The following is a 23,896-nucleotide window of genomic DNA, read 5'->3' on the forward strand; positions in this document are numbered from 1 at the left end:
GGCAACCAGCTGGAGTGAGGCGGTGCGCCTCCACAGCTATGTCAGCTGAAATTCTTTCTGCTCTTTTCTCCTCGTTGGTTGTGGACTATCGCAGCCCGTGATTAACAACCGGTGCTGCCCGCGCAAACGGATCAAAAGAAGGCAAAAGAAACATTATGAGACATAAGGCGATAGAATGTTGCTTGTATAATGTATGGAGATTGTAAGGTGAAGGTATTGAGAGACGTTCCTGTGGAAGGCAGAAGAAGAGTGGGGTACGACTGGTGGCTTACCAAGTTGCCAGCTCAGCCACATAATGTCAGCGGACGGCGGAGTGAGGTCATAATGTATCGAAAGCTGCTTCCATCTAATAGTGTGGCAATTGGAGTAGAGAAGCCAGTATGCAAGGTCATATATTACTATGTTATTCGTTGCCTCATGGGCTTCCTGCGCCTGTTGTATTATGGATTCGGGCGAGCTGTGTGAAGCAGACAAGGTGAATGACGGTAAGGCGGTTTTGCAAAAGGCCTGTTTAATGCTCCAATCTTGCGAGTGTCAGGTCCAAGGGTGCGACAGCTAAGGAAACCAAAGGGGCATTACAAGAGCTGCCCACCAGCGTGTCACCAAATCTCAGCATACAACAACCTCACATCTCGTATACAGCGGGAGCACCTGGTAACTCATATCTGGGGGTTTCTGCACCTGAGCGCCAAATGTCATGCCGCTCCCCATGTTCCATTGACGGAAGCTCAATCAATGACTCAGGCGCAAGTTCGGGCAACGGGTCTGGATATTCCGGGCTGAGAGGTGCAGCCTCGTACTTGGTAGAGCGACGATAAGTCGAAGGAGCCAAACCGTTCGCGACGCCATCATGGTCAAACTCAGCCACCTGCGGTTCCTTCTTTGCCTTCAATCTTCTCATTAAGAGACAGGCAGCGAGAGAAATGGTCGCGATCCCGACAACGCCACCGACAACGCCGCCAACAATAGGGCCCACTGGAGTAGAGGAATTTCCCGACGAGTCGAAGGATTTGGCAGTGTCCGTGCCCCTGTCACTGGGCTTTGCTCCGCCGGCCGTCACAGTGGCGTTCTTGTTTGATGAACAGAGGCTATCGAGCTCCGCACCTCTGGAGTCGACGGCGACAAGATCCTGGCTCGCAGTCCGATTGGCAGGCCATATGGTGAATTCGCTGGAATCGTAGTTGACCATGAGGTACGCTGCGGAGAAGAAGTTGCGTCCTATCTTAATGACATCATTTGAATTAGAGCCCTGCAGCGAAATCATTGCAACAACGTCGGGCTCGGTGCTGTTTACTTCAAGGACCCCGGTGTTCTTGTTGATTGTCACATCTGGTCTTACATACTCGGAGTTGGGAACTCGAACAATCAGACCAGACGCAAACTCCATACTGATATCACCCGTGAATCTGGTCAGAGGGTATATCAGTCGTGTGTACGGGGGAAGGTCACGCTAGCGACCACGTCCATGAAGCAAGCGTAAGGTGATTGAAAACTTACGGAGTCTGACCATCATCATAGCGCATGTTGTACCACTGCAATCCTTGTGAACGACCAGATATCGAGGCATTGGTGATGGTTTGAAAGTTGTACCAGTATGGACTGTACGGTATTGTCGTAAGCGAAGGGTATGATGGGTCTATACAAGCTGCTAAAAGTGCTTGGTTGTCGTCGGTGAAGATGCTCACAGAGGTACCGTCCACCATGTGGACAAGGACATCTGACAACGTCACAAACAGACCAGTAGCGCAGCGATCTGAACCCGTTGTGATAGGCGACGTATAACCTGTTCCGCTGACTTTGGCTTTATCGTATCCACCAAGGACAAGGCTTCCATCGAGTTGCTCTGAGACATTGGGCCCATCCAATCCCCAAAACCAGGACCAAGTCCGCGATGAAATGGTACCAGAATCAACCAATGTTGATAACAATGTCGATTTGGGCCCAAGTCCTAGCCCTGCTTGTGGATAATAGCCTTGTCCGCCCCAGTCACCCTGTGCGATGCCGACGGGGAAGTTCTCCAGGGTGAAATTCGATCCGAGGACGACGGTGTCCGACAACTTTTCGAGGTCGGGATAAGTTCCGGTCGCATCTGACGCGAAGAGGGACGCAGCACCATCGCTTTGCATTGTTGATGAGTTTGTAGGGTCGTAGGCTCCCCCACGAAATGTCGTACAACCATCGACCGACCAACCGGATGTGACGCTGTTGCAGTAGCCGCTCGTACCGTAAACAAATGAGTTGTTCAAAGGCCTACATATAGATCTTAGAAAAAGTCTTAAGGAAAATCTCATCGTGTGAAGTGCAAGCGTGTACGTACATTAGTGGCAAGAATGCTAATGACTGTGGCGGGGTGCCTACCTCCATCACGACCCCTTTTGCTGTCTGCCCATTGGAAAGTGTAACATTGCCGACATCCAGAGACAGTGCTTGAAAACAGTCAGAATCGCCAAGAACCTTGGTCACTGAAGCTGCCAAATGCAACAGGACCAAGGACTCGGGTTTCATCGTGGTAGGACACGCAGCTGCCTCGCAAACAGGAGTTGGATCCAGCTGGGCGAATCATTAGCAGTGAAATATTGCCAAAGCCCTGCCAGAAGAAGGAAGGACGATAGAAATGGAAATGGAAAAAAGGTCGAGTCCCGTTGTCTGGAGGAATACAAGCCAATGTTCGCGACTGGCATCGATACGAGTTTGCCTATTCGATGAATTGACACCAGAACCACGCTTCAAATCTCAGTTGCCGTGTCTCCAGCTCATTCCAATCCTTCTTCCCATTTTGCGGCTCTTTTTGATACTCGGCAGGACCAGCGCTTCTGTTGGGGACTTGCAGTTCTCCATCATTGGCAGGAATGGCCCGCAAGTTCCCATAGGCCGGTTTCTCCATTATTTGACCACCAACGTCCAAATCCTCCGTTTCAGTTCATTAAAATTACAAATCCTTGCAAAAAGCGTCGGAATTTGCCTTCGCTTGTAGCCAACAGCGTTTTTACAGAAGAACATTGTCTAATCCTTGCTGTCACCGGGCAGGATCCCATCCGCGGTGAGTGTATCCGCTGCCATCCTTGCATCTCATGACCTTGCTTAGCGATGTCTTTGAATCTCCACCACGGCGACTCAGCACTGCTTGGGCAGCTGTGGACCTGTCCGGAGCTGTGGAAGATGACCCGAGGGTCAGACGAGGCTTTAGCGATGCCAGCCTGAGCAGTCCTGCTGACACATTATCACCAACACACGGCGTGCTTTGTTTGATCTATGTGTTTCCAATATATATGAAAGATACAAGCTAGCTTGTGGTCATTGCACAGTCTATGTCTTGAGTGTGTTGGCTCAGACAACTGGGTCGATCGGCCAGACGAGCACGCAGAGGTTGGTCCGCAGCCTCCAGGAGACCAGTGAAGGCCTAGGGAGCAATACTGGCATTGGTTACTCTATTGAAAAGTGGCTCGGGAAGCTCGATGATAAGAGCAACATATCTTATTGGTCCCGGCAGTCTGGTAAATGAAGTGGAATTGAAAAGCCCCTGCATAAGCTTATTGGTGTACTTGACCTGGAAGCTAACTGAGTTTAAACATCACGAGCTGATTATAGGCTGGGCAGGTTCCAGCAGGTGGATATTGTAAGTGGGTCTAAGTGAACAAGCTAAAATCCCTCACAGCAACCTGAGAATAGCTTCTTCCGCAGCTGGGACAAATACTGCGAGGCTCAGTCAGCTCTACTTTTTCGACAAGTAACTGTTTCAGTGTTCTCACCCGCTAAAATAATGTCAAGCAAGCGGTGACACTAGCCTTCACTGTCTCTTTTTCATCCTCAAGCAGACACATATCAATATAGGTCGAATTCTCTAGCCAGCCTTAGCTCTCTCCTCCATGATCGCGAAGCTCAGTCATGTACGTCAGGCGCCAAAGCTTACTGCGCCGTGTGTACCAGTACAATACTATGCACTTCCGGAAATTCAGCCAGGGGTTTAGGCGCCAGAGATACGCACTTGTTGGACAAGAGGATGATGAGCAAATACTGTTGGTTCATGCTTGCGCATTAATTGGCTACAGAGTGGCCCAGTGGAGTGGACTGTTGGCTGTTTACCGAGAATACGTAATTTTGTCCTGAATTCTGCCTTCGGCAGATATAAGGTTAAGATATTTGTGGAGGCAGCTGGAAAGGGCGTCAAAGTATCGGTCACTTCGTACAAGAACAGTAGGGGTTCCTGAAGGATGCTCCTCACGGGGCTTGCTACTACAGCAGATAGGAGCTCGCCAGATACCACTGTTTGCGCGGGATTCTGCCGTGTCTTCTTTGAACCATTCCTCTCGCATCAAAGTGCTCTGAAGGTCCTCCTTCTTCACAACACTGCCTCTGACTTACAGCTGGGCTCCAGGCGTACTAGCAAGACGATCAGCTTCAAGCAATGATTCCCCAAGCCTTACGCAAAGGCCATGGATTTATTGCCATAGTCATTGTATTTTTTCTCATAGTGACGGTATCCATACGAAAATATGACCTGTTGCCTTACGAAGGTTACTTTGACCAATATCCAGCAGACACAGCCTCGGGTCCGGATCTGACGAAAAGCGCACCTTTGCCTCGCAAAATATGGCAAATCTTTTCGACCCCAGCGGATGCTAAAGAAAAGCCCCCAAACTCAATCGATCCTAAGGCGCTCGGCGATACAACCTCTTGGATAGGACTGAACCCAGGGTATCAATACAAGCTTCTCGGCGCCGGGACTACTTCCTCCGATGACTTCGTGATCAAGCACTTCTCCCACGACAAGTCAATCATGGATACTTACTTCTCTTTGCGAAGTCCGGGACTGAAGACAGATCTGCTGCGTTACCTCATTCTTTGGATTGAGGGCGGGGTGTATGCAGACCGTAAGTAGCTTTCGGATACAGTTTTCAATTCTTCAGGGAGAAGCGTCCGCCATATCCGTTACCTTTTTGCTGCTTGAATTCAAAGCCCTTCTTCGGCGTTAGTTATCGAGACAGACACTGGGCACATGATTGCCTGTTTCGACCCATGTTTCAAGAGAACTTCTCTCTTAGTACTTTGATAGCTAACTGGACATTCTACAGTGGATACATGGGCAATAAAGCCGATCGACTCCTGGGTGCCAGAACATGTGAAAGCTGGAGGCAGCGTTCGAGCGGTCGTCGGGCTCGAGTGGGACCAACTGGATAACGAGCCTTGGCCTGGCTTTGGAGACGAGCCTTCATACATGACACATGTTGTTCAGTTCTGTCAATGGACTCTCGCGGCGGCACCTGGGCATCCCCTATTCGAGAATGCAATTAAAACATCGGTGAAGAGGATCGCGGACCTATCAGCTGCAAAGAAGGTATCAATATCGGATCTTGACCCTATTGGATATGTGCGTACTCATTTTCCCAGTACCCAAGATGTCGGTCTTTCCAGGTAGCGTAACTAGTATCTGACATTTAGCAGGAAGTTGTCACAACCACAGGGCCGTCTGCCTGGACAGATGTTGTGTTCGAGCAGCTGCAGAAGGGAGATCCCAAGCTCCGGAGCCTGAAAGAGTTATCTGGAATGAAGGAACCAAGGCTGATTGGAGATATATTAGTGTTGACTATAGATGGTTTTGGAATGGGCCAGCCTCATTCACACTCAACGGCAGACGGGTCAATTCCAGATGCAGCACTGGCAAAGCACGGTTTTCGACACTCTTGGTTACCTAAAATATCTTGATTCATAAGACAATAAATCCGCTGGGAGCTCTATCGCTTGCCATAATGTCAGTTTCAGGCCGTTCAGCAATCTACAATCAGCTACTTCACATATACGTAATATTCCGCTTTCACTTATAGAAACTCTCTTGCTTTTATAAAGGCTTGCATGACAAAAGAAAAGACCTTGCTATCCACAGATATTATTTTCGAATCGCACTTATAAGCGTGAGCCTCAACGTTAATATATGAGTAGACTTAAGCCCATTAGCGCAATGTATTAGGTCTTCATTTTTACATTGTTTTACTTTTTCCATTTTTTTGTAGAATTCCAGCGTGATACACATGGCCGTCATGAAATTGACATTGTTATTGAATATCATGAATTATTATATGACATACCCCGTCTTCTTTAGCTTCTGTATAGGCTGTGTAGCAAATTCATGGGGACACTTACATGGTAAGCTTCACAAATTTGACAGCTTCAACGGGGACTCAACGCGTATTACTGCTCGTAACCTTGCCCAGAGGAGCATTGGTCTGCTTTTTTCTAGAAATAGAGGCATTCCGCGGAGCTGGAAAATACTGATGCCTGGCATTTGGACAGTACACTATCCCTGGGACGAAAAAGTCCAGACGCTGAGCAACGTTTATGACAAGGGAGTCCGGCATTCTTAAATGTAGATGTCATTTAGGCCTCGTGAAATTTGTTTTTCCTTTAAGGGCGAAAATTTTAATGTTTTCTGTGATTCTATTGTAATAGTGCAACTCTTTGAAAACACTGCGTACAAGTCTACATCCTGAGGGTAGGGTGGAGTCGAAGGTGTGCGATCCTGACCCCGTCAGGGCATCTAAAGAAACACAGCAAGTAAAGGGTGAACCTTTGGAGGCCCTCATGCAATATTGCACAACTTCTGTTTGGGCTATAAATTTGCTACCGCAGGTCTTCTGGCTCAATCCGGCGTCGCTTTGCTTGTTGGGCATCATTAGAATATGGAGCCTTACTTTTGTAACCACATTCTGGCATGGAGGCTAGTGACAAGACCCCAATAGCTCCGTCAAAATCGCCCTCCTTTAATAATGCTGACGCGACAATGACCTTGTTCCTTGACGTAGTATCCTCGCGCAGCCTCGTTGAGTGATTCAGACACCAAAGAAGGACACCTGCCAGTGCAACGGCATCATTTTCATAGTCTGGCGCCGTGTCACCCATGTCTATCAAGAGCAGCCTCGGCGCAACCGATAAGTACGGCGGTGCAGACTCCTGCAGAATGATGTTCCAGTAACAGATATCGCCGTGGGTAGTCCCGCACCTTGACAACTCGCCTACACCTTTGACTAGGTCCAGGAGCTGCTCCTTAGTGATTGGCATATCAACTGTAGTCGTGAGGGTTCCGAGAGCTGGTAGAGAAGGAAGATGGGTTTTGGGCGACTCTACACCCATGCTGGGGCGAGCTGCTCCGAACAGCTCAAGGCTTCGGCCCATATACGGTGTAATGAAGCCCGCAACGATATGACCCGGCTGCATAGCGTCCTCGGGTGCTATTACGGAGACTTCTTGGGGCCCGTCATCTTCTTCAATGTTTTCTTCATCCTCGTCGACGGCAAATTCTTGCCTCGTTCGTATCATCCACTGGCTCGTCTCGTCATGGAGCACAACACCAAGGATGGGGACGACGTTGAACCGTCTCAGCATTTCGTTGTTGACGTCGATGGGCGTGGCACCCGATTCTTGATCGATCTGTTGGATCAAGTGCTCTCTAGCACGAATCTCGTTCTCGTGCGACTCATTATCGCAGTCGAATTCTATGCGCTTGAAGACACATTTGTCTCCCTTCCAATCACAGTAATCGGCTCCTCGACTAAGATACATTTTATTTCTCAGATCCCGGAAATCGATCGTCGGCAACTGGTCCAAAGATTTATGTCCGTAGGAAAAGCTTTCAAGAATTGGCATGCCCACATAATAGTCATTCTTGGCTTGCTCAAATGCAACCGGCTGGCCAGTCGAGGTCGTGTTGATTATATTCCAGGTCGGTGGTGAACCTGTGGACTTAAAGTAGTCGCTGACGTGTTTTGCTACCGTTGAGCTCAACCAATCGTCTTCTGGTACCTGGAATGTCCTTATAGCGGATCGTTCATTGTCTTCGTCGTTCGTACCGCCCTCGGATGACGATAGCGCATCGCTAACGTTGAGCTCGTACCACCGTCGATTGGCGAGATCATAGGCTCGGGCTGAGCAGGAAACGCCCGGCGAGATGGCATTTGCGTAGATCTCCACCACAGGCTCATGCCACAGCCTGTTTTGTTCCATGTTCGAGCCAGAGTATGCCCTACAGAGGACTCTTCGGCGACTTGATAAGGAGATTAAGAATTGAGGGCCCCTGCCAATGGCTGTCAGGCCGAACCCACTGGATGAAGAACTGGATGAATCAACAACACCCAAATAACTTCAGAACGTCAGCATCAATTTGTCTTGGGTATTTTGGAACACTTCAAGTCGCATCAAGCGACGGACGCACATCTTTTGATAATATGTTAAGTTGCCAAGTTCGAGATTTTGGTATGCATCATGAGTGCTCAATTTTGGGGAGGCGCAACGGACCGATGATACCCCGCCTCCGTGCTAGGCGGCTAAAGGTACCGGTCATATATATACATATATAAGAAACGTGTGGTATGTCTGACTTGATGTTCAAAATTTAATAGCAATTTCGTTGTATTTGAATATTAATTCAAGTGGAGGGAAACATACCACTGGAAGAAGTGTGATAAGGGTACGTAGGGGCAACTGGGTAGGAGAAACAGCGCGCTGCAATGGCCATGTTGGAGGAGAAAGTGCTGCAAGCTTCAATGAGAGCTTTTGGAAAGACTGATTTGAAAAAGAGGCAACAAGACCCATATTGCTTTCTTGCGGGTTGGTGCCGAGGAGATCTCTTGTTTGTGTTCATGAAAGCTTGGGAAACACCACTCTCATAGAGGTCAATCCCAACAATGCCGTACAAGGAAGACCTAGGCTCGCATTGAGCTGAGAAATGACCTATCTTGCGGAATTCTTCACATTTGGAAAGCGATCCTTCATGAATGTGCCTGTTTGGACTTCATGATTAACTTCGAGACAAAGCCTAGTTACGCATTCGTAGCTATTCGTGGCGTCCCGTCTTGTGAGTGATACCTAGCCGCAGTTAAGGCTAAAGTTCGGGCATCTCAGATAATTCAATGTGGATTGCTGTTAAAATTCATCAGACTAAGTGCTGGTAGGGTATGGCGCTAGGAACCGTGCAATTGACATTTAGGAAAGAAAATAAGAAACCCCGGGAGTGCCGCTCATTTGGGTGACAATGATGTTGTTCAGAATATTGTATGACTTATCATCATCTGAGATGAAATTTTGAAGGTGTTAGGGATGGATTCGCAGGGTGATTCATGGACACCGGCGACCTGCCCGTTAAGGTTAGAAAATGTTTGGGAGGGAGGATCTTCGGCAATGGCACGCCTTAATCGGCACCGATCTCGTGCTTATCAAATGGCCCACCGCTCGGTGGACAAGCTCGACGTCAACTGTGTTTCTTCTTCCCCAAAATTCTCTAAGGGTCAGTAGAACAGCTCAACAGGCATTGGGCATTGGCTGCGGACTTGGGAAGATCAATCGACGGAAGGGAACATGGACGCAGAGAAGAACGGGTTGCCCCCGTACAGCGCTATCGCCGGCCCACCGGCACAGCCATGGCACCAGGCTGGCCGAAGGCATGTGAGACGGTCTCGGGCGGTTCGCCTGATGGCGCTTTCATTCTTGGCCTTCATCGTCTACGCGCAATGGCGACAGATACCAACCCCTTCTCCTACTGCAAGCGACAGCGACGGGGCGGTGTCGGCCAATGGCCTGTCCGTAGCCAAGCTTCAGGCCGACCATGCCATCTGCTCGAAGCTGCGAGCAACCCCCAGTGACCCAATTGGCTTGGGTCGTGAGCGCAACGCCAGGTACATTGATGGCCACAAGCCTACACTCATTCGGAATGCCACTGTCTGGGTTGGTGAGCCTGTTGAGGGGACGTCTGCTGAGGCTGCACGCGCTGGAGAGGGCTGGGAGTGGATCAGTGCCGATGTCTTCTTGGAGTATGGCCTCATTAAGGAAGTCGGCAAGGATATCTCCATCACCAACCTGCCCAAGGATACCATCATCTGGGATGCTAAGGGACGTCAACTCACTGCCGGTGTCATCGACATGCATAGCCACTCTGGAGTCGATTCCCTGCCGGAATTGAGGGGCAACAGCGATGTGAACGAGATGTCATCGGACACGACACCGTATGTCCGCTCCATCGATGGCATCCAGCCTACGGACCATCAGATTCAAGTAATCAAGTCCGGCGGTGTCACTACCAGCTTGGTCCTCCCTGGATCCGGCAACAACATCGGCGGCGAGGCATACGTTATCAAGCATGCCGTAGGCAAGCCTGACGGTCGTGACGAGATCAGTGCCGAGGATATGCTCGCGGACCCAGACAAAACCTGGAGGTATATGAAGATGGCATGCGGCGAGAATGCCAAACGTGTATATGGCAAGGTTGGCGAGAGGGGTCCTGTCAGTCGTTTGGGAGAGTCATGGGAGTTTCGCCATGCCTTTGAGCAGGCGGCCAAGGTCAACCGCGAGCAAGATGACTGGTGCAACGCTGCGGACGCGGTAGGTGTGGAGAACATGAGCTCTTACCTTCCACAGGATCTGAAGTGGGAGTCCCTGGCCGCCGCCTTGAGAGGACAGGTGCATATCAACACCCACTGCTACACCATCCCAGACCTGGAGGCTATGGTGGACCACACGAATGAGTTCCAGTTCCCTGTGCGAGCATTCCACCACGCACATCAGACATTCCTTGTGCCTGAAGTGAGCTTATCAACTGGTCTCGATTATCGCTAGAGCTATTTGCTGACATGCATAACAGATTCTCAAGCGCACATGGGGAGGCCGGCCTCCTGCATCTGCCATTTTTGCCACGAACATGTATTACAAAGCTGAAGCTTACATTGGATCAGAGTATGCTGGAAAGATTCTTTACGAGCAAGGCCTGACTACGGTCTATGTCAGTGACAACCCAGTGTTGAATGCTCAGCACGTCATCTTCGAGGCTGCCAAGGGCTACAAATTCGGCCTGCCATACCACGCCGCCCTGGCTGGTGTAACCAGTGAGCCCGCCGATCTTCTTGGCCTCGGAAAAAGGCTCGGAAAGATTAAGCCTGGCTTCGACGCAGATGTGGTCGTCTGGGACAGCGACCCATTGAGTGTTGGTGCGACTCCTGTCCAGGTTTGGATCGACGGCACCAGCCAGTGGGAGGACCCAGTCGAGCTGAACAAGCCTGTTGCTGCACCACTCGTGCCGGACCTAGCCCTGAACTCTACGAATGAGGAGACTGCACAGCTGAAGGACGTCTTGTTCACGGGCGTCTCCAAGGTCCTGATCTCTGAGCATGACAAGGCCGACGTGGCTGAAGCATCCTTCAATGTTGCCATATCCGGAGGAAAACTTACCTGTATCGGAGCCTGTGAGGCGGAAATGCATGCCGCTAGCACCACAGGAACCAAAGTGATTCACCTCAAGAACGGATACTTGACTGATAGTTTTACCGCTTACGGATCGACAATCGGCCTCAATGAGATCGACGCCGAGGCTAGTACCGACGACGGCGACAGCTCGGACGTATTCAGCCGCGCAGCTGACGGCCTGGCCCTCGACAACAAGAAGCTCAAGGTCGCGCACGAATTCGGCGTCACGCGGGCCATCACTGCCCCCAAGTTTGCGGGCGGCTCCAACGTCGCGCGCCAGGGTGTCAGCGTAGGCTTCTCAACCGGGGCCAAGACGGCCCTGGACACCGGCGCCGTGTGGGCCGACGACGTCGCGGTACACTACACGCTTAGCCTCGCGGCGAAGAGAGACAAGACTCCCTCCTTGTCGAGCGCCATCGGCGCGTTCCGTCACAAGCTGCTGACTGCTCTGACGTCCACCGACAAAGTCAAGGACCCGTACTCGGAGGAGGCATACCTGAAAAAGGTCGTCGCGGGTGAACTTCCCCTCGCCATCACTGTCCACAGTGCAGACGCCATCGCGTCTATCCTGAAGGTCAAGAAGGTGGTCGAGAAGGAGGGCGGCAAGCTCCGGCTCTCCATCATCGGCGGCGCCGAGTCTTATATCCTCGCCGATGAGCTGGCTGCCGCGGGCGTCGGCGTCGTCCTCGCCCCGGCAGAGAGTTATGCCACCGACTGGGACCAGCGCCGCGCGCTCTCTGGCGCACCGCTGACTAACGGAACGGCCATCGACAAGCTTGTCGACGCTGGCGTAGTTGCTGCAATTGGGCTCGAGGAGGACTGGCTAATCCGGGACCTTGCTCTGTTGGCGGGGCGGGCCTACAAGAATGGCGAAGGGCGGTTGAACGAGAAGGACGCGCTGGCGCTCATCTCAGCCAATGTTTATAAGATCCTGGGCATTGAGTTGCCCAAGGCCAAGGATGGACATTTTGTTGTGTCTGAGGGGAGTCCGCTTGAGATTGGATCGAGAGTCAAGGCTGTTGGTGGCGGCCTTGGAAAAGTCTCTGTGTTTGAGTAGTGTAAATGTTGTTATGCGTGGAGAGGATGCACCTCTGTGACTATTGGGGAGAGCTTCAGCCCCAGGGCTAACAAGTTGATAGCTTGTCATATGCGAAATTCAACCACGTACATTCACATTCACATTCACATTCACGTTCACGACGCATGCTGACCGCACCTGACAGATATGCCATATGGTCTACCAGTTCATTCTTTGATAAGCAGTACCAAGACTATTTAAATCTATACTATGCTAATTTTTGGACGCTAACTCTACCCTTGAAACATGATATCTGCTTTCAATGCGGTCTCTAGAAAGTGTTCCATCTTGCGGTACTATGAGCATTATTGCACATTGGGGTGAGCATCAACAGTCTATCAAAGAAGCGAACCGCGGCGCTATCAAGGGACTGGACGTGATCACGTTGGTTCAAGCAATGCACGACAAATTCTGTGTCCCAGACTCTGAGACAAACGAACATTCTTGACAATATTCAGGGCATTCGCGCATGTCAGTCATTTATAGCAGTATTCGACAAAGCAGATTGACCAGCATCTCTAAGACTAGAAATCTCGTCCCTTTTCTCGCATTGTTTGTATTGCCAGTGACGAGTGTTAAAATGACATGTGAACCATAGTCAGGTGGGCATCATCCACGTCCAAGACCAGCATCGAGAACACTTCACATCGGCTGACCATTAAATCTGTGAGTAGTAGTGACACCATACCTTATCCTGAGCGAGCTTGACTGACTGTTCATAAATTTCGGGATACAGTACGTTCTGGTTGTGCCCTTAGATCATCCACCAACTCAGGGAGATCACTCTGGTAGCAAGATGTGGTGGCGGTGCGGAACAATCGGGCCCGTTAGAATTATACCTTGCGGACAGAGCTGCATTTGCTAGTCTCAAATGCTTATTAAGCGGGTGCTTCCGCTAGAGGAGGACCATCTCGGGCCCTTGGACTTGTCCGAGGCCGTCACATCCAGCCGCTCCGACTCGGTCGGACATTTTCGAGTCGGTCCCGAATGAGCGAGCTGGGCTACAAGTCAATGCAAAACCCAATCAGAATCACTGATACGGGGCTTTGTCCGTCCGTCTGAGAGCGACGCCCCCAAGGCATAACTGACACCTCAAACATCTGGCGTGCATGCTTCATAATCCAGCTGTCTACACATAAATGGACCCGCCCCGCGAGATGACCAGCGCTGCATATCTTGCTCAGCATAGCCAGAACGACTGTCATTATTTCACATATCTTGAAAGAGATTGAGCTTTTACCGAACCCTGCATCTTGATCACTTAACAAACATGGCTTCAGTGTGCCCTATGCAAAACGGTGGTGGCTTCCGCGGCCCGCCAATTCCTCTGGTCGTCGTCCCTGTGATCTACCACCTGATGCGATCGAATCCTGATATGAAACTCACAAAGTACGTAAAAGACTTATTGAATAAAGGTGGCCCGATGAGCGTTGCCGAGAACGCTCATTACATCGCTCAATGTAAGTGTTCTTCTCTTCTTGATACTGAATCAGAGACTGGCTTTTTCGGTGTCGTCCGGAAGTATATGATGACCAACACGTTCTAGATATATTATCCAAGGTGCCAAGCAATGTTTTGTACTGGCTTGGAACCAAGGTTCTCCAGCTGCAGCCAGAGGTCGCGATGCAGACGACAGAGTTTCTGAAATCAAGGACACAATTAGAGCTTCCGCCTCAGCCAAGCGATGTAGGAAACGATGTCGCAAGACTTGCATCTGCGGATGCCATCACCATCCCGTCGGATATTGAACGACGCCTTGAGAAGTTGGAGATGGATTATCAGATGCTTCAGGAGAAGCACACCGAATCACTCAAACTATTGACATACAAGGCGGACGGCACCGTGGAGATTCCACGAGAGCTCTCCCTGCCGACGCCGCCCGAATCACCAGAGATTCGTGCACATAGCTCGACCGAGCCGGGCCAGCTAGAGATAACCACTGGATTGCCATGGTCTTCTCGGTCGGCTGCAAGCGACATAGAGACCCAGGCTCTGCTGCAGGAGATTGGTCTTCGCCTTGGAAAAGTGGTCTTGGAATGGGCCGGTGACATGATGAAGCAGAGCCTGATGTCCACTGCTTCTGCCAAATCTCCGAGCGAATCCAAGTTCGGCGCAGCAGGTCTAGATCTCACCGGCCGGCTGGCGAATTCACTCACGACCTGAGCAAGTCTGGGTTTGATGTTGAAAGAGCAAGAGCTTTTGCAAAAACATCGATGCGGACAATTGCGGGCCGGCAGCAGCTGCCTCTGAGAGTTCCCGCCAGTATGCTCGACAACGTCAAGTGCAGCCGGGAACTTCCATGGGCAATCTCCTCTGGTTATTTCAGGCAACCAAGCACAAGTCAACAATCGCTAGCCACACCAGTGAGGATGAAACTACAGCTGATCGGGCCATGAACAGCGTCGGTCCCGTTTTCAAGACAACGAGAACAAAGGGTACTATGTATCTGTCAACTAATGCACGAGGGGATCTGCAAATATCAACTTGGCCGACATACGACCGGGGATAGGACGCTGAATAAACAGCTGCCGTCCGCGTGTGGTGGAACAGGTCGCACACCTGATAACACTGCACAAACCCATTGGCACAAACCCTTAGGACCCATTGGCGGCCAATATAACTTAAACCCTGAGCCGAATGGCTCCCGCCCGTGCAACCTGCAAGCGGGTGGGATCGGCCAAGTACAGCCCAGTCATTCTAAGGATCCGAGAGGACAGGGAAGTGTTCTAAAAATAGATGGACCTGGGCATCCTTCAGTTCGGACCGAGCCTACATCGCCGGCCCGCCCGGAGAAGGTAGATATGAAAACAGTGAAAGAGCGAGGTGAATAGCTGGGTGTTGATAGAACAGCAGCTGGGAGTTAGATCAAAATTTAGTCTATATACCAGCTTATATTCTAGAGTTCTCGCCGCGTTTGTCCCAAGTATTGACGGCCGTCTGTCGAGTGGATGGGATTGATAGGATCGAGTGGGATTGTTGGGTCTAGACGTAATATGTGCCGGGGTGACGACATGTCAGTGGTTCAAATGTAACCCTATACATGCACACTTCTCCATTCGGGTGTTTTGCCGACGGATCGTATGCTGCAATCTCTCAAGCGCACTCAAATCCTGGATGGCCAAAGCCAGATTATTGGGTACGCTGGGCCGTCGAATCCGCCGTTGGAGCTATCCGTTGATAGTCTACCGTAACAAGTCTGGCAGGAGAATTAAAGGAGGATGGCAGGCGATCCTCTTTGCACGATACCCGCCTGTTTCACAGCAGCTGTAGGGAAGCAGGAAGCAGAGTACCGAAAATAGGGTGGCAACCACTGGGCGACCGGCCTACTGCGAGACTACTGCATGCATACTTTAGCACATGGCCACTCTCAGTGCCAGTTCTCAGAGTGTTGAGGAGACGAGCAAAAGCACGCTCGCTCAGCTGAGAGGCAGCAGGGAAGCAGGGGTCGACAGCTCCATCGGCCCCCAAAATGGTGCTTACATGTCATGCCCCCCGTCTGCATTTCCCGCCTGCAGGCCCGTCACATAAGATGGACATGTCATGTTCACTGTCCCCCCCCTGGCGCGAAGATGACGATGTCTCGGCCTCGATCCTCTCGCGACGCCAGAACGACACAAACCCACACAGAGCAGCCGGCCACGCTGTGTGTGTCGGAGTGCCGCGATGCCGCCAGACGTGACCATGTCCTCACCAGTTCCCTCTGCACTTCCAGGATTTCAGCCTACCCGCAAAATGGAATCCTTCGCGTCCCCCTGGCCTACCCCACCAATGAGGCGCTGCTTGCGGGCCCAGCGTAGGCTCGAGGGATGCCATGGCCATGTGCCCCAGTCATCACAAAACTCTCGCCGGTCGGGCGACCTGCGCTTCGTCCTCTATGCCCCGGACTCCCCGTCGCGCCTGTCCTTCACGAGTAGCCGGACAGCTGACGACGATCAACGCCGCCATGGTGATGGTGATGCAGAGGGAGACGCAGACTGCCACCGACCCCGATCCCGACAAGGACAAGGACACCGACACCGACATCGCCTGACCATGGAGTCCAGGCCCAAGTCCATCATCGGGTCTGCGTGCTTGGCGCTCGAGTCTACGGTTGGCAAGACCGTCGCCGATGTGACAAACTTCATCCGCCACTGCCGCCCCGCGAGGGCGGACCTCACCCCTATCACGAGAGAGCTGTCCGAGCTGCAGATGGTCTTGGAGCTGCTCAACGACTTTGGGCAGTATGGCCAGTACGGAGAGAACCGCCAACAGGACGTCATCCCAGCCGAGCTGCAGGCTCACCTCCGGCCCATCCTCAGTAATTGTATCACAGTAGTGCTCCGCATCGACGGGGTGCTTCGACGCCATAGCCAGAGCGAGGCGGATGGATCAGTCAAGTGGACTGCACAGGGCAAGACGGAGATGGGCGAGCTGCGGCCCTCGCTGGAGGTACACCGAGGCGCATTGGGCCATATCTCTGATCTCATCTCCATATCAATCTCAAGGGCGTCCAGGAATAGCGACTCCACTAACACCCAAGATACCGAGCTGCAAGTCCAAGATGTGATCGAAGACCTCCAGGAGGTGAGGTCATCCATTCTCGTCAGCGACAGCAACGCCACTCTAGCGCGCCAGCATTTTGCGCTGCAGGTTCACCTCGGTCAGATTATCGCCTATGCAGAGACGCTTGACAAACCAGACGCATGGGACGAAGCGGTGAAAACCATTGATGCCACGCAGGAAGATGGGCAGACTGGGCCCTCAGAACCAGTATCCGAGCCGGTCTCTCCAATCACGTCAATAAGAGAAAGTCCACCACAGGATCGCGCCCTCAACGGTGTCGAGGGTGCACGCGGAAGACCCAAATCATATTCACCAGCAGTGTCCAGCACAACCATCGGCGCAGCGAGGTCAACCAATCACACAACCACTCTAAGCATCCCGAACAAGAAGACAGACATAGTGTCGCCACTGACAACAGGAGGACTGTCTATCAATACCTTTGGGGGCTCACGTCGAGAACCCGGATCGATCTCGCCAATAACATACGGAAGGCCGGCGGGAGAAGAGGAACCAACAAGCGCTTCGGACCTTGTGGGGATGCAGTCAGAACCGATCTCGCCAATGAGTTTTGGAAAGTCTGGGTCGGCAGAGGAAGCAGAAGAGGCACTCGCCCCCGTAGAGACACCACCAACCGATCCAGGAGTGTTCGACGCAAAAGGCGAGGTCCTTCCCGCTGCATTAATTGTGTCAGGGGAGGATGCGCAGAGTATAGGAGTCGCAGCAAGCAGGGTGAGCACGGCAGCCTCCAGCTACAGGGAGGAAGAGATCACAGAGGAGGCGTTGGCATTTGCCCAGGTCCCCGTTCATATCATGGGGCGGCTATCATTAAATCTGGTCGGGCACGTCTACACCAGCAACTCAGGCCGGAGCGGCTCTGACGGGACGAGCTTTAATAGGTCGATTTCGACATTTGAGACCGATGGCGAGATCGAGGAGGCCGAGGCGGAGGGATACGCAGCGTCAACGGGGACCAGCGATACGGGCAGCCTTCGTGACGGAAACCTGCAATTCTCCCAGATCGACGTGACACAGGTGACACCGCAGGCTGCACACGAGCCCCACCCGGGCGAGCAGCTATTACCACAGCAGGCGGCCGGGCACCAAGTACTGCAGGCAGCGCAGCCACCGCCGTCGCGCGAGATACGCGAACAGGCCTCCATGTCGACGATGAATACCATGAACACACAGACCTTCCTTCAAGGGAAGCCTTTGCCGAGGACGCCGCTCGTGTACGTGCCGCATTACCCAGGGCCGTTCATCAAGAAGAAGGTCGTGGTGGTTGGCAACTTCAGCTGTGGCAAGACGTGCCTGATAACGCGCATGGCCAAGGGCCACTATCCCAAGGGCAACAACGACCACAGCGGCGTCACAGAGACGGTCAAGGTCTCGGTCGACGAGGAGCCTGTCGAGCTGTCACTGTGGGATATTCGGGGCATCGATTACGACCCGTCGTGGCTGAACAATGCGCAGGTTGCTCTGATCTGCTTCAGCGTGAACATCGGGTCGACCGATGCAAAGGGAAAGCATCTCGGCAGGGTGAGTTCATACGTAACCCCAGGACGGCACGAAGACACAAAGACAATGCTAACCTGTGAAATTTCCCAGTGGGTGACAGAAGTCAACCGGAACTGCCCCGGCGCCGCCATCATCCTCATCGGGCTCAAGAGCGACATCCGCTGGCACGCCAAGACGATCGAGAAGCTGCGCAAGCACGGCAAGACGCTGGTGACTCCCGAGCAGGGCGAGCAGCTGCGCGACAGCATCGGCGCCATCAGCTACCTTGAATGCTCCGCCCGAACGGGCGAGGGCGTGCTGGAGGTGCTGGAGGAGGCGACGAGGGTCTCGCTGCTCGTCAACAACGAGGGTCTCAAGAAGGGCCACCGCAGGCCTCTATCCAGGATTGGCAAGTTCCTCGGCCTCGGCAGCCGCTCGAATTAATGGCCACGGTGAAAGATAGTTGATGGGTCGAGATGAAGGACGGTGGTAATAGTGTGCAGGAGGCGAGGAGCTTCCTCTTACTCTATTTAATATCTGGGCCTCTTGGAATGCTTCCAGGAGCTCGTGGTAGTGCTGTAAACGGCCAAAACGAGCCGTCACTGCGAACTTAGGGAACTTGACCATATTCTTGGCGTTTATCCTCACGGAGTCAGGTCCATACTGGGTTGTATGTAACATGGGAGGGTTGATGATGTGTGTCCATATATTGTTTGCTTTGCGGCAGCGTGTCTCAGTTTGATCATCATGGTCGGACTTTTGCTTCGGATCTCGGAGTTGCGATAAGCTGGCCTTTGTTTCAAAATCAACTGGCATTGGCAAGGATGCCCAAAGGGTATCATCCATCTACCGCGCAGTACCGTTTCAAGCATGTGAATGCCTGTCTCATTCAAACCTGTCGTCTAATTGTCCCAGAAGGTGCAGAGCCCATGAGATCTTCTACAGTGCCTCATACAAAGTAATCATCAAACGCAGAATTCTCCATCTTCGAAGACCAAGCTCAAATTTACCACCACATTCCGTAACATCTCAGCTGGCTCTTTGGGAGACCACTCTTACTCAGGAAGCAAGCACAGGCACCACCTGCAATTGAAATCTGAATGCAGGCTACTCGCCTCCGATAGCCAGCAGGCAAGTTTGTCAACATGTGAGGCTAGTGAATACGACAAGGACTATTCTTATTTCCTCCAATGCGGTATGATGTTCGAGTCAAACAAGAACGCGTCAATGATATATGCTATGGCAGGCCATTCCAAGTAGACCTTTCTTTTCTTGCAATACAGAGTCCCAGCCTTTTTTCGTAAATGCGGTCTGAAAGTATCATGACGAAAGGTGGAACTCAAGGGTTGCACTGTCTACATCCCGGTGCCTCTTTAGGCTTGTGAGATTGACCTTTTTGTCCCACAAGAGAACTTTATTCCTCTCAATATGATAATCATCATAAGAGACTGCTTTCGCCAGCAGAAGTGGGGAAAGGGAGGGAGGCAGGACTGCGAGTATCGAAATGTCTGGACGTGTCTTGGGTCGGTTTGAATACTTCCTGCCAATCATGCCATATCTAGGGCTTAGTGTTTGGAAGCCCTGAGACTACTTGAGTCTGAAGACAAATCAAAATCATTACGTTCTGTAGAAAAAGATTTATAAAAATCAGTAGACACAGCGAAATTGCTTCCTGGATCATTCGGTAAACCGCCATGCTCTCAAGCCCCTCTTTCGAGTATGTGCAATGCGCTGTGCTTATGTGAAAATGCTGAGCTAGCCTCAAGTTAGCAAGGTGTACTGAGGTTATCTATTTATCTGTAAAGTTAGACAGACGCTGTGGTCTACGACAGGCTTTGTCGCTTGCAGTTCGTGTGTAATCTCATTTCACTCAATGGACAGTTGAGAGGATATCACGACAGAATCTCAGCCCTGCCATTCTGTAATGGTCTACGTGCAAAGGATCTCATCTTGACCCTGTCCTTGCTTTCACACAGTGGTTTTAAGAGTTCTCAAAGATTCAGCTCACATCATTCTTCAAGTGATTATCATTGGAAGGCAGCAGGTCCCGACAATTCCTACCCTCCATAAGCTCTGATAGAACCAAGGATGTCTGGCATCCAGCCAACGTCATATGGCATTGATGACTGGCCTCCAGGCGAGGTATGGAAAAGAAACGACGCGCGGTCGCCTCTGGGTCCTGGAAGCAGGCGAGGACAAGAGGAACCATCTCCAGCTTACCACAGATGTTATACTTGTGTGGGGTATGCGACTTTCTTTAAAGCGTACACGCTCCGCTTGCGAGAAATCGCGTTTTCGTGATAACAGTCTTACGTACTGATTGAATTGACTCAGGATAAATGTCTACTGCAATGTGGCGGTTCTTGTTGGAGAAGATATCGATACAAGCTTGAATGGACCAAGTAACCCGCGCAACATCCATCATCACATTCTGTTGTCTGCCCCCTGGGTTCAGCTTCGGTGAAAGACCCGTAATATGAAGGCCACTACTGGACGTATGAGGAGCCTAGAGTTGTTGTTAAGAGGCCAAGGTACGTTCCTGTGGTTAGGAAGAAAAGTTCTTGTACGCCATGATAGATCAACTGCCATTATGTCCACAAACGTGCAGCTTTCAGTCGATAAAGACCCCAATGCCTTTCCCTGCGACTCGATTATCATTGGCTAGTCTGTTTCTCAAGCCTCGCTTGGATCGAACCTGTGAGTGGAAGAGCATCTCAAACTTAGACCTCATCCTTACATTACTCCGAGTTTCTTGCAGATCCGTACATTTCCTAATCAAGTCACATTAAGCATTTGCCTACTCCTAAAAGTCGAGAGGCCACGATGTGGAAGCAAGGAAAGCTTTAAGATCCTCCCGAGCTGTGTATAGCGCTCCGCTGATCCGGAAGAGAGAACCTAAGCAGCCCAAGCATGATTAGTCCGTACTGCACAACACGCCAAGACAGAGACGCTACCCCAGAATTTGATCTAGAGGTCCCGGCATCGAGATTGCGGGGTCTGGGGAAAGGATCTGATCCCGAGTCGTCATTACTGTGCACTATGCATGCACGTATGTGTGGACGGTGTAGAGGAGAGCAGGCTTGGGACTAACGGCCCGAAGTGATGGTTGAGTACATATGTAGATAGTTTCCGATCTTGACTAAAATCGGCAGTTTTCCCCGTCCCAGCGGGTCCCCACTTTACGCGCCAGTTTCGTCCTCCTCGCCCATATCGGCCAGATTTCAGGTTTGGCCCGAGCTTTTCCCGTCAACCTTTTCGGCATATTATTCCGTGGGCCCCATCACTGGTCAGCCTGCTCCCCATGCGCAGGACATGTGTCGGACAGTGTTTCTGTGACTATGTCACAGTCTCAGCCACAGCCACAGGCACGGGCAAGCCCGTTGATTCCGCGGCCAGTTCCAGCACGACCAAGAACCAAGAGCTTCTCATTACCGAACGCACTGACACGTATCAGCTCACCGGCGGCCAAAGGAAGTTGGATCTTGGATCGTGGAGACCAGTCTGAGGGCAATGGGTACGTTCAAACCATAAGCCAGACTCGTGCTCATTGGAGCCCATGGCGAACGACCAGCTGATGGACTGGCACAGCGACACCGCGACGCCGAGCGACTCCAACCGTTTCTTGGTGGCCGGCATCGACATCTTAGCGAACCCACATCTTGATCTGCCAGTTGTGCACGAGTCTCCGCTGAAGAACCGCAGAGAGGCTGTCTTTTTCATGCGCTATGTGCACACGCTGTCATGTTGGGCACGTCACAGCTCGCCTACTAGCTGAGGGCCGCTGCTAACGGCGACACAGATCGACACGTGCGACAAGAGAGCCCACTTCGGGACAGAGGTGCCCAAACGGGCACTGCGGTATCCGCTCCTAGCCTATGGCATCCTGGCGTTCGCGTGCCAGCATTCAGAGATCACCACAGGCACGCAGGACACCGAGTCTGCATCGTATTACAACCAGGCACTCCGGCTACTCATCCCCGAGCTGGATCGGTCCGCCGACCACTTTGACGAGAATGTCCTCGCCGGTATCGTACTTTTACGTCTCTATGAAGAGAGATCGGGCCGGCCGAGCGGCAAAGACATCACTGAGGGCCTAGTAGCTGAGGAACTGGACATGGGTACGCATCTGCTCGGGAGCTCTCGCGTGCTCAAGAACTTTACCCCGACGGAATCGGGCGGCCTGGCGGAAGCATGCTTCTGGATTGTTTTGAGACAAGACATGTTCATTTCCCTCACCAGATCCCAACCTCCAAGTGCGCCATTAGAGAACATCATGGGTTCAAGCGCCTTCAGTGAATGGGACCCCGAATCCATCGCCAACAGGATGGTGTTTCTCTGCAGCAAAATACTTTCCTTCGCCCTTGACCCCAACAAGAACACCCAGACCGCGTGGTGGGATCAGCTCAATTCAGAGGTCGACGCGTGGAACAAGTCTAAACCGTGGCATTTCCAGGCTCTGTGGCTCGAGGAGCCATCACAGAGCCAGAACGCCACCACTGCGTTCCCAAGGGTGCGGCTGGTGCGACATGGCTATGTCGCGGGATACCAGCATTATCACATGGCCAAGATGCTTCTCGCCATCTTCGACCCTCGGCTGTGCTCAAATGGGTTTGAGACCTTCCGCCGGAGGCAGAGGGCCGATAGGCTAGCACTCGCTCACCTGCGCACCCTCATAGGAATCTCAATAAGTAATCCGGAGGTCATCAATTCCAGGTTTACAGCGACTCATTGTATCCAGGCTTGTGGGTCTTGCTTGAGGGATCCGCGTGAGCGGGAGGAGGTAGTCGTATTTCTGGAGGAGATGGAACAGGTTTCCGGTTGGCGGTGTCAATACGTGATCAAGAAGCTGAGGGAGGAGTGGTCACAAGACTATATTAATCATTGACTCGAGCATTAATTATACCCACTAGCCATGCATGAGGTAGCAAGTGAGAGGCATAGCATCTGATAGAAAGAAGAGAAGCGGCTAGCCGACACAAGTGACTTATCGTACAGACCCATAGTCGCCAAGTAAGCGAGCGAGAAGTCAGCCGCCGCCCCCACTCCATGCCTGGCATTCGGCATATCCACCAGCGGCTCTCTAGTCTATTTTGACAGCCGCAGCAACCTGTCCGGGGTTCCCATGGGGTAAACGGGCAAAGTTGCCGTCATGAACTCCGCATGCGGTTGCTTGACGCCAGACATGCCCAGTCCGCTGAGAGCGGCAATTCTCCCCGGGGGCCCTCCTTCTCCGCACTTTTGGAAACTTCTCACGACGCACATCTGCCTTCTAGCGTATAGGCAGTACGTCCTGTTCAAGGAACTGGAGGCAGGGAGGTGTGCATGACATTTTTCCCAAGCGCAGTGATATTAGCTGAAATTCGCCGATATTGTACTGCTTTAGTGTAGACTTTGATAATGTTCACGCCTCCCAGTCGTATCCCATGGGTGACTGCCAACCTTAGCATGGCGTCTGAGAAGGGACGACCTTGAACATAAAAGATCGTCTAAAAGTTGGACTCCATGAAGCACTTCTTTATCACTGTAGTAGAGATTGATGCCAAATTATTTCCGTTTCAC

The 23,896-nt window shown here is 51.9% G+C and overlaps 7 protein-coding genes across 7 annotated transcripts; 5 read left to right on the top strand and 2 right to left on the bottom strand.

Annotated features, from left to right (window-relative positions):
- Positions 1-625: 625 nt before the first annotated feature.
- J7T55_003212 (uncharacterized protein) lies at positions 626-2,841 on the bottom strand (the record flags this gene model as incomplete). Its single annotated transcript, XM_053138365.1, has 4 exons — positions 626-1,406; positions 1,498-2,250; positions 2,318-2,550; positions 2,806-2,841. The coding sequence occupies 4 exons, from the start codon at positions 2,839-2,841 to the stop codon at positions 626-628; spliced, it is 1,803 nt and encodes a 600-aa protein (XP_052999077.1).
- A 1,564-nt stretch (positions 2,842-4,405) lies between these two features.
- On the top strand, positions 4,406-5,530 carry J7T55_003213 (mannosyltransferase; the record flags this gene model as incomplete). The annotated part of the gene is made up of 3 exons (XM_053138367.1): positions 4,406-4,871; positions 5,073-5,368; positions 5,462-5,530. The coding sequence occupies 3 exons, from the start codon at positions 4,406-4,408 to the stop codon at positions 5,528-5,530; spliced, it is 831 nt and encodes a 276-aa protein (XP_052999078.1).
- Positions 5,531-6,615: 1,085 nt separating this feature from the next.
- On the bottom strand, positions 6,616-7,995 carry J7T55_003214 (uncharacterized protein; the record flags this gene model as incomplete). Its single annotated transcript, XM_053138368.1, has 1 exon — positions 6,616-7,995. The coding sequence occupies one exon, from the start codon at positions 7,993-7,995 to the stop codon at positions 6,616-6,618; it is 1,380 nt and encodes a 459-aa protein (XP_052999079.1).
- Positions 7,996-9,207: 1,212 nt separating this feature from the next.
- J7T55_003215 (carbohydrate esterase family 9 protein) lies at positions 9,208-12,280 on the top strand (the record flags this gene model as incomplete). The annotated part of the gene is made up of 3 exons (XM_053138369.1): positions 9,208-9,274; positions 9,356-10,566; positions 10,625-12,280. 3 exons carry the CDS (start codon positions 9,208-9,210, stop codon positions 12,278-12,280), a joined length of 2,934 nt encoding a protein of 977 aa, XP_052999080.1.
- A 1,291-nt stretch (positions 12,281-13,571) lies between these two features.
- J7T55_003216 (uncharacterized protein) lies at positions 13,572-14,464 on the top strand (the record flags this gene model as incomplete). The annotated part of the gene is made up of 2 exons (XM_053138370.1): positions 13,572-13,761; positions 13,848-14,464. 2 exons carry the CDS (start codon positions 13,572-13,574, stop codon positions 14,462-14,464), a joined length of 807 nt encoding a protein of 268 aa, XP_052999081.1.
- Positions 14,465-15,982: 1,518 nt separating this feature from the next.
- J7T55_003217 (GTP-binding protein rhoA) lies at positions 15,983-18,781 on the top strand (the record flags this gene model as incomplete). The annotated part of the gene is made up of 2 exons (XM_053138371.1): positions 15,983-18,379; positions 18,449-18,781. The coding sequence occupies 2 exons, from the start codon at positions 15,983-15,985 to the stop codon at positions 18,779-18,781; spliced, it is 2,730 nt and encodes a 909-aa protein (XP_052999082.1).
- A 2,894-nt stretch (positions 18,782-21,675) lies between these two features.
- Positions 21,676-23,222, top strand: J7T55_003218 (zn 2cys6 transcription factor; the record flags this gene model as incomplete). Its single annotated transcript, XM_053138372.1, has 3 exons — positions 21,676-21,851; positions 21,926-22,064; positions 22,137-23,222. 3 exons carry the CDS (start codon positions 21,676-21,678, stop codon positions 23,220-23,222), a joined length of 1,401 nt encoding a protein of 466 aa, XP_052999083.1.
- Between the last annotated feature and the right edge of the window lie 674 nt (positions 23,223-23,896).

This window comes from Diaporthe amygdali (genome assembly GCF_026229845.1).
Source record: "Diaporthe amygdali strain CAA958 chromosome Unknown NODE_3_length_2959817_cov_65_330692, whole genome shotgun sequence".
Classification (NCBI taxonomy): Eukaryota; Fungi; Ascomycota; class Sordariomycetes; order Diaporthales; family Diaporthaceae; genus Diaporthe; species Diaporthe amygdali.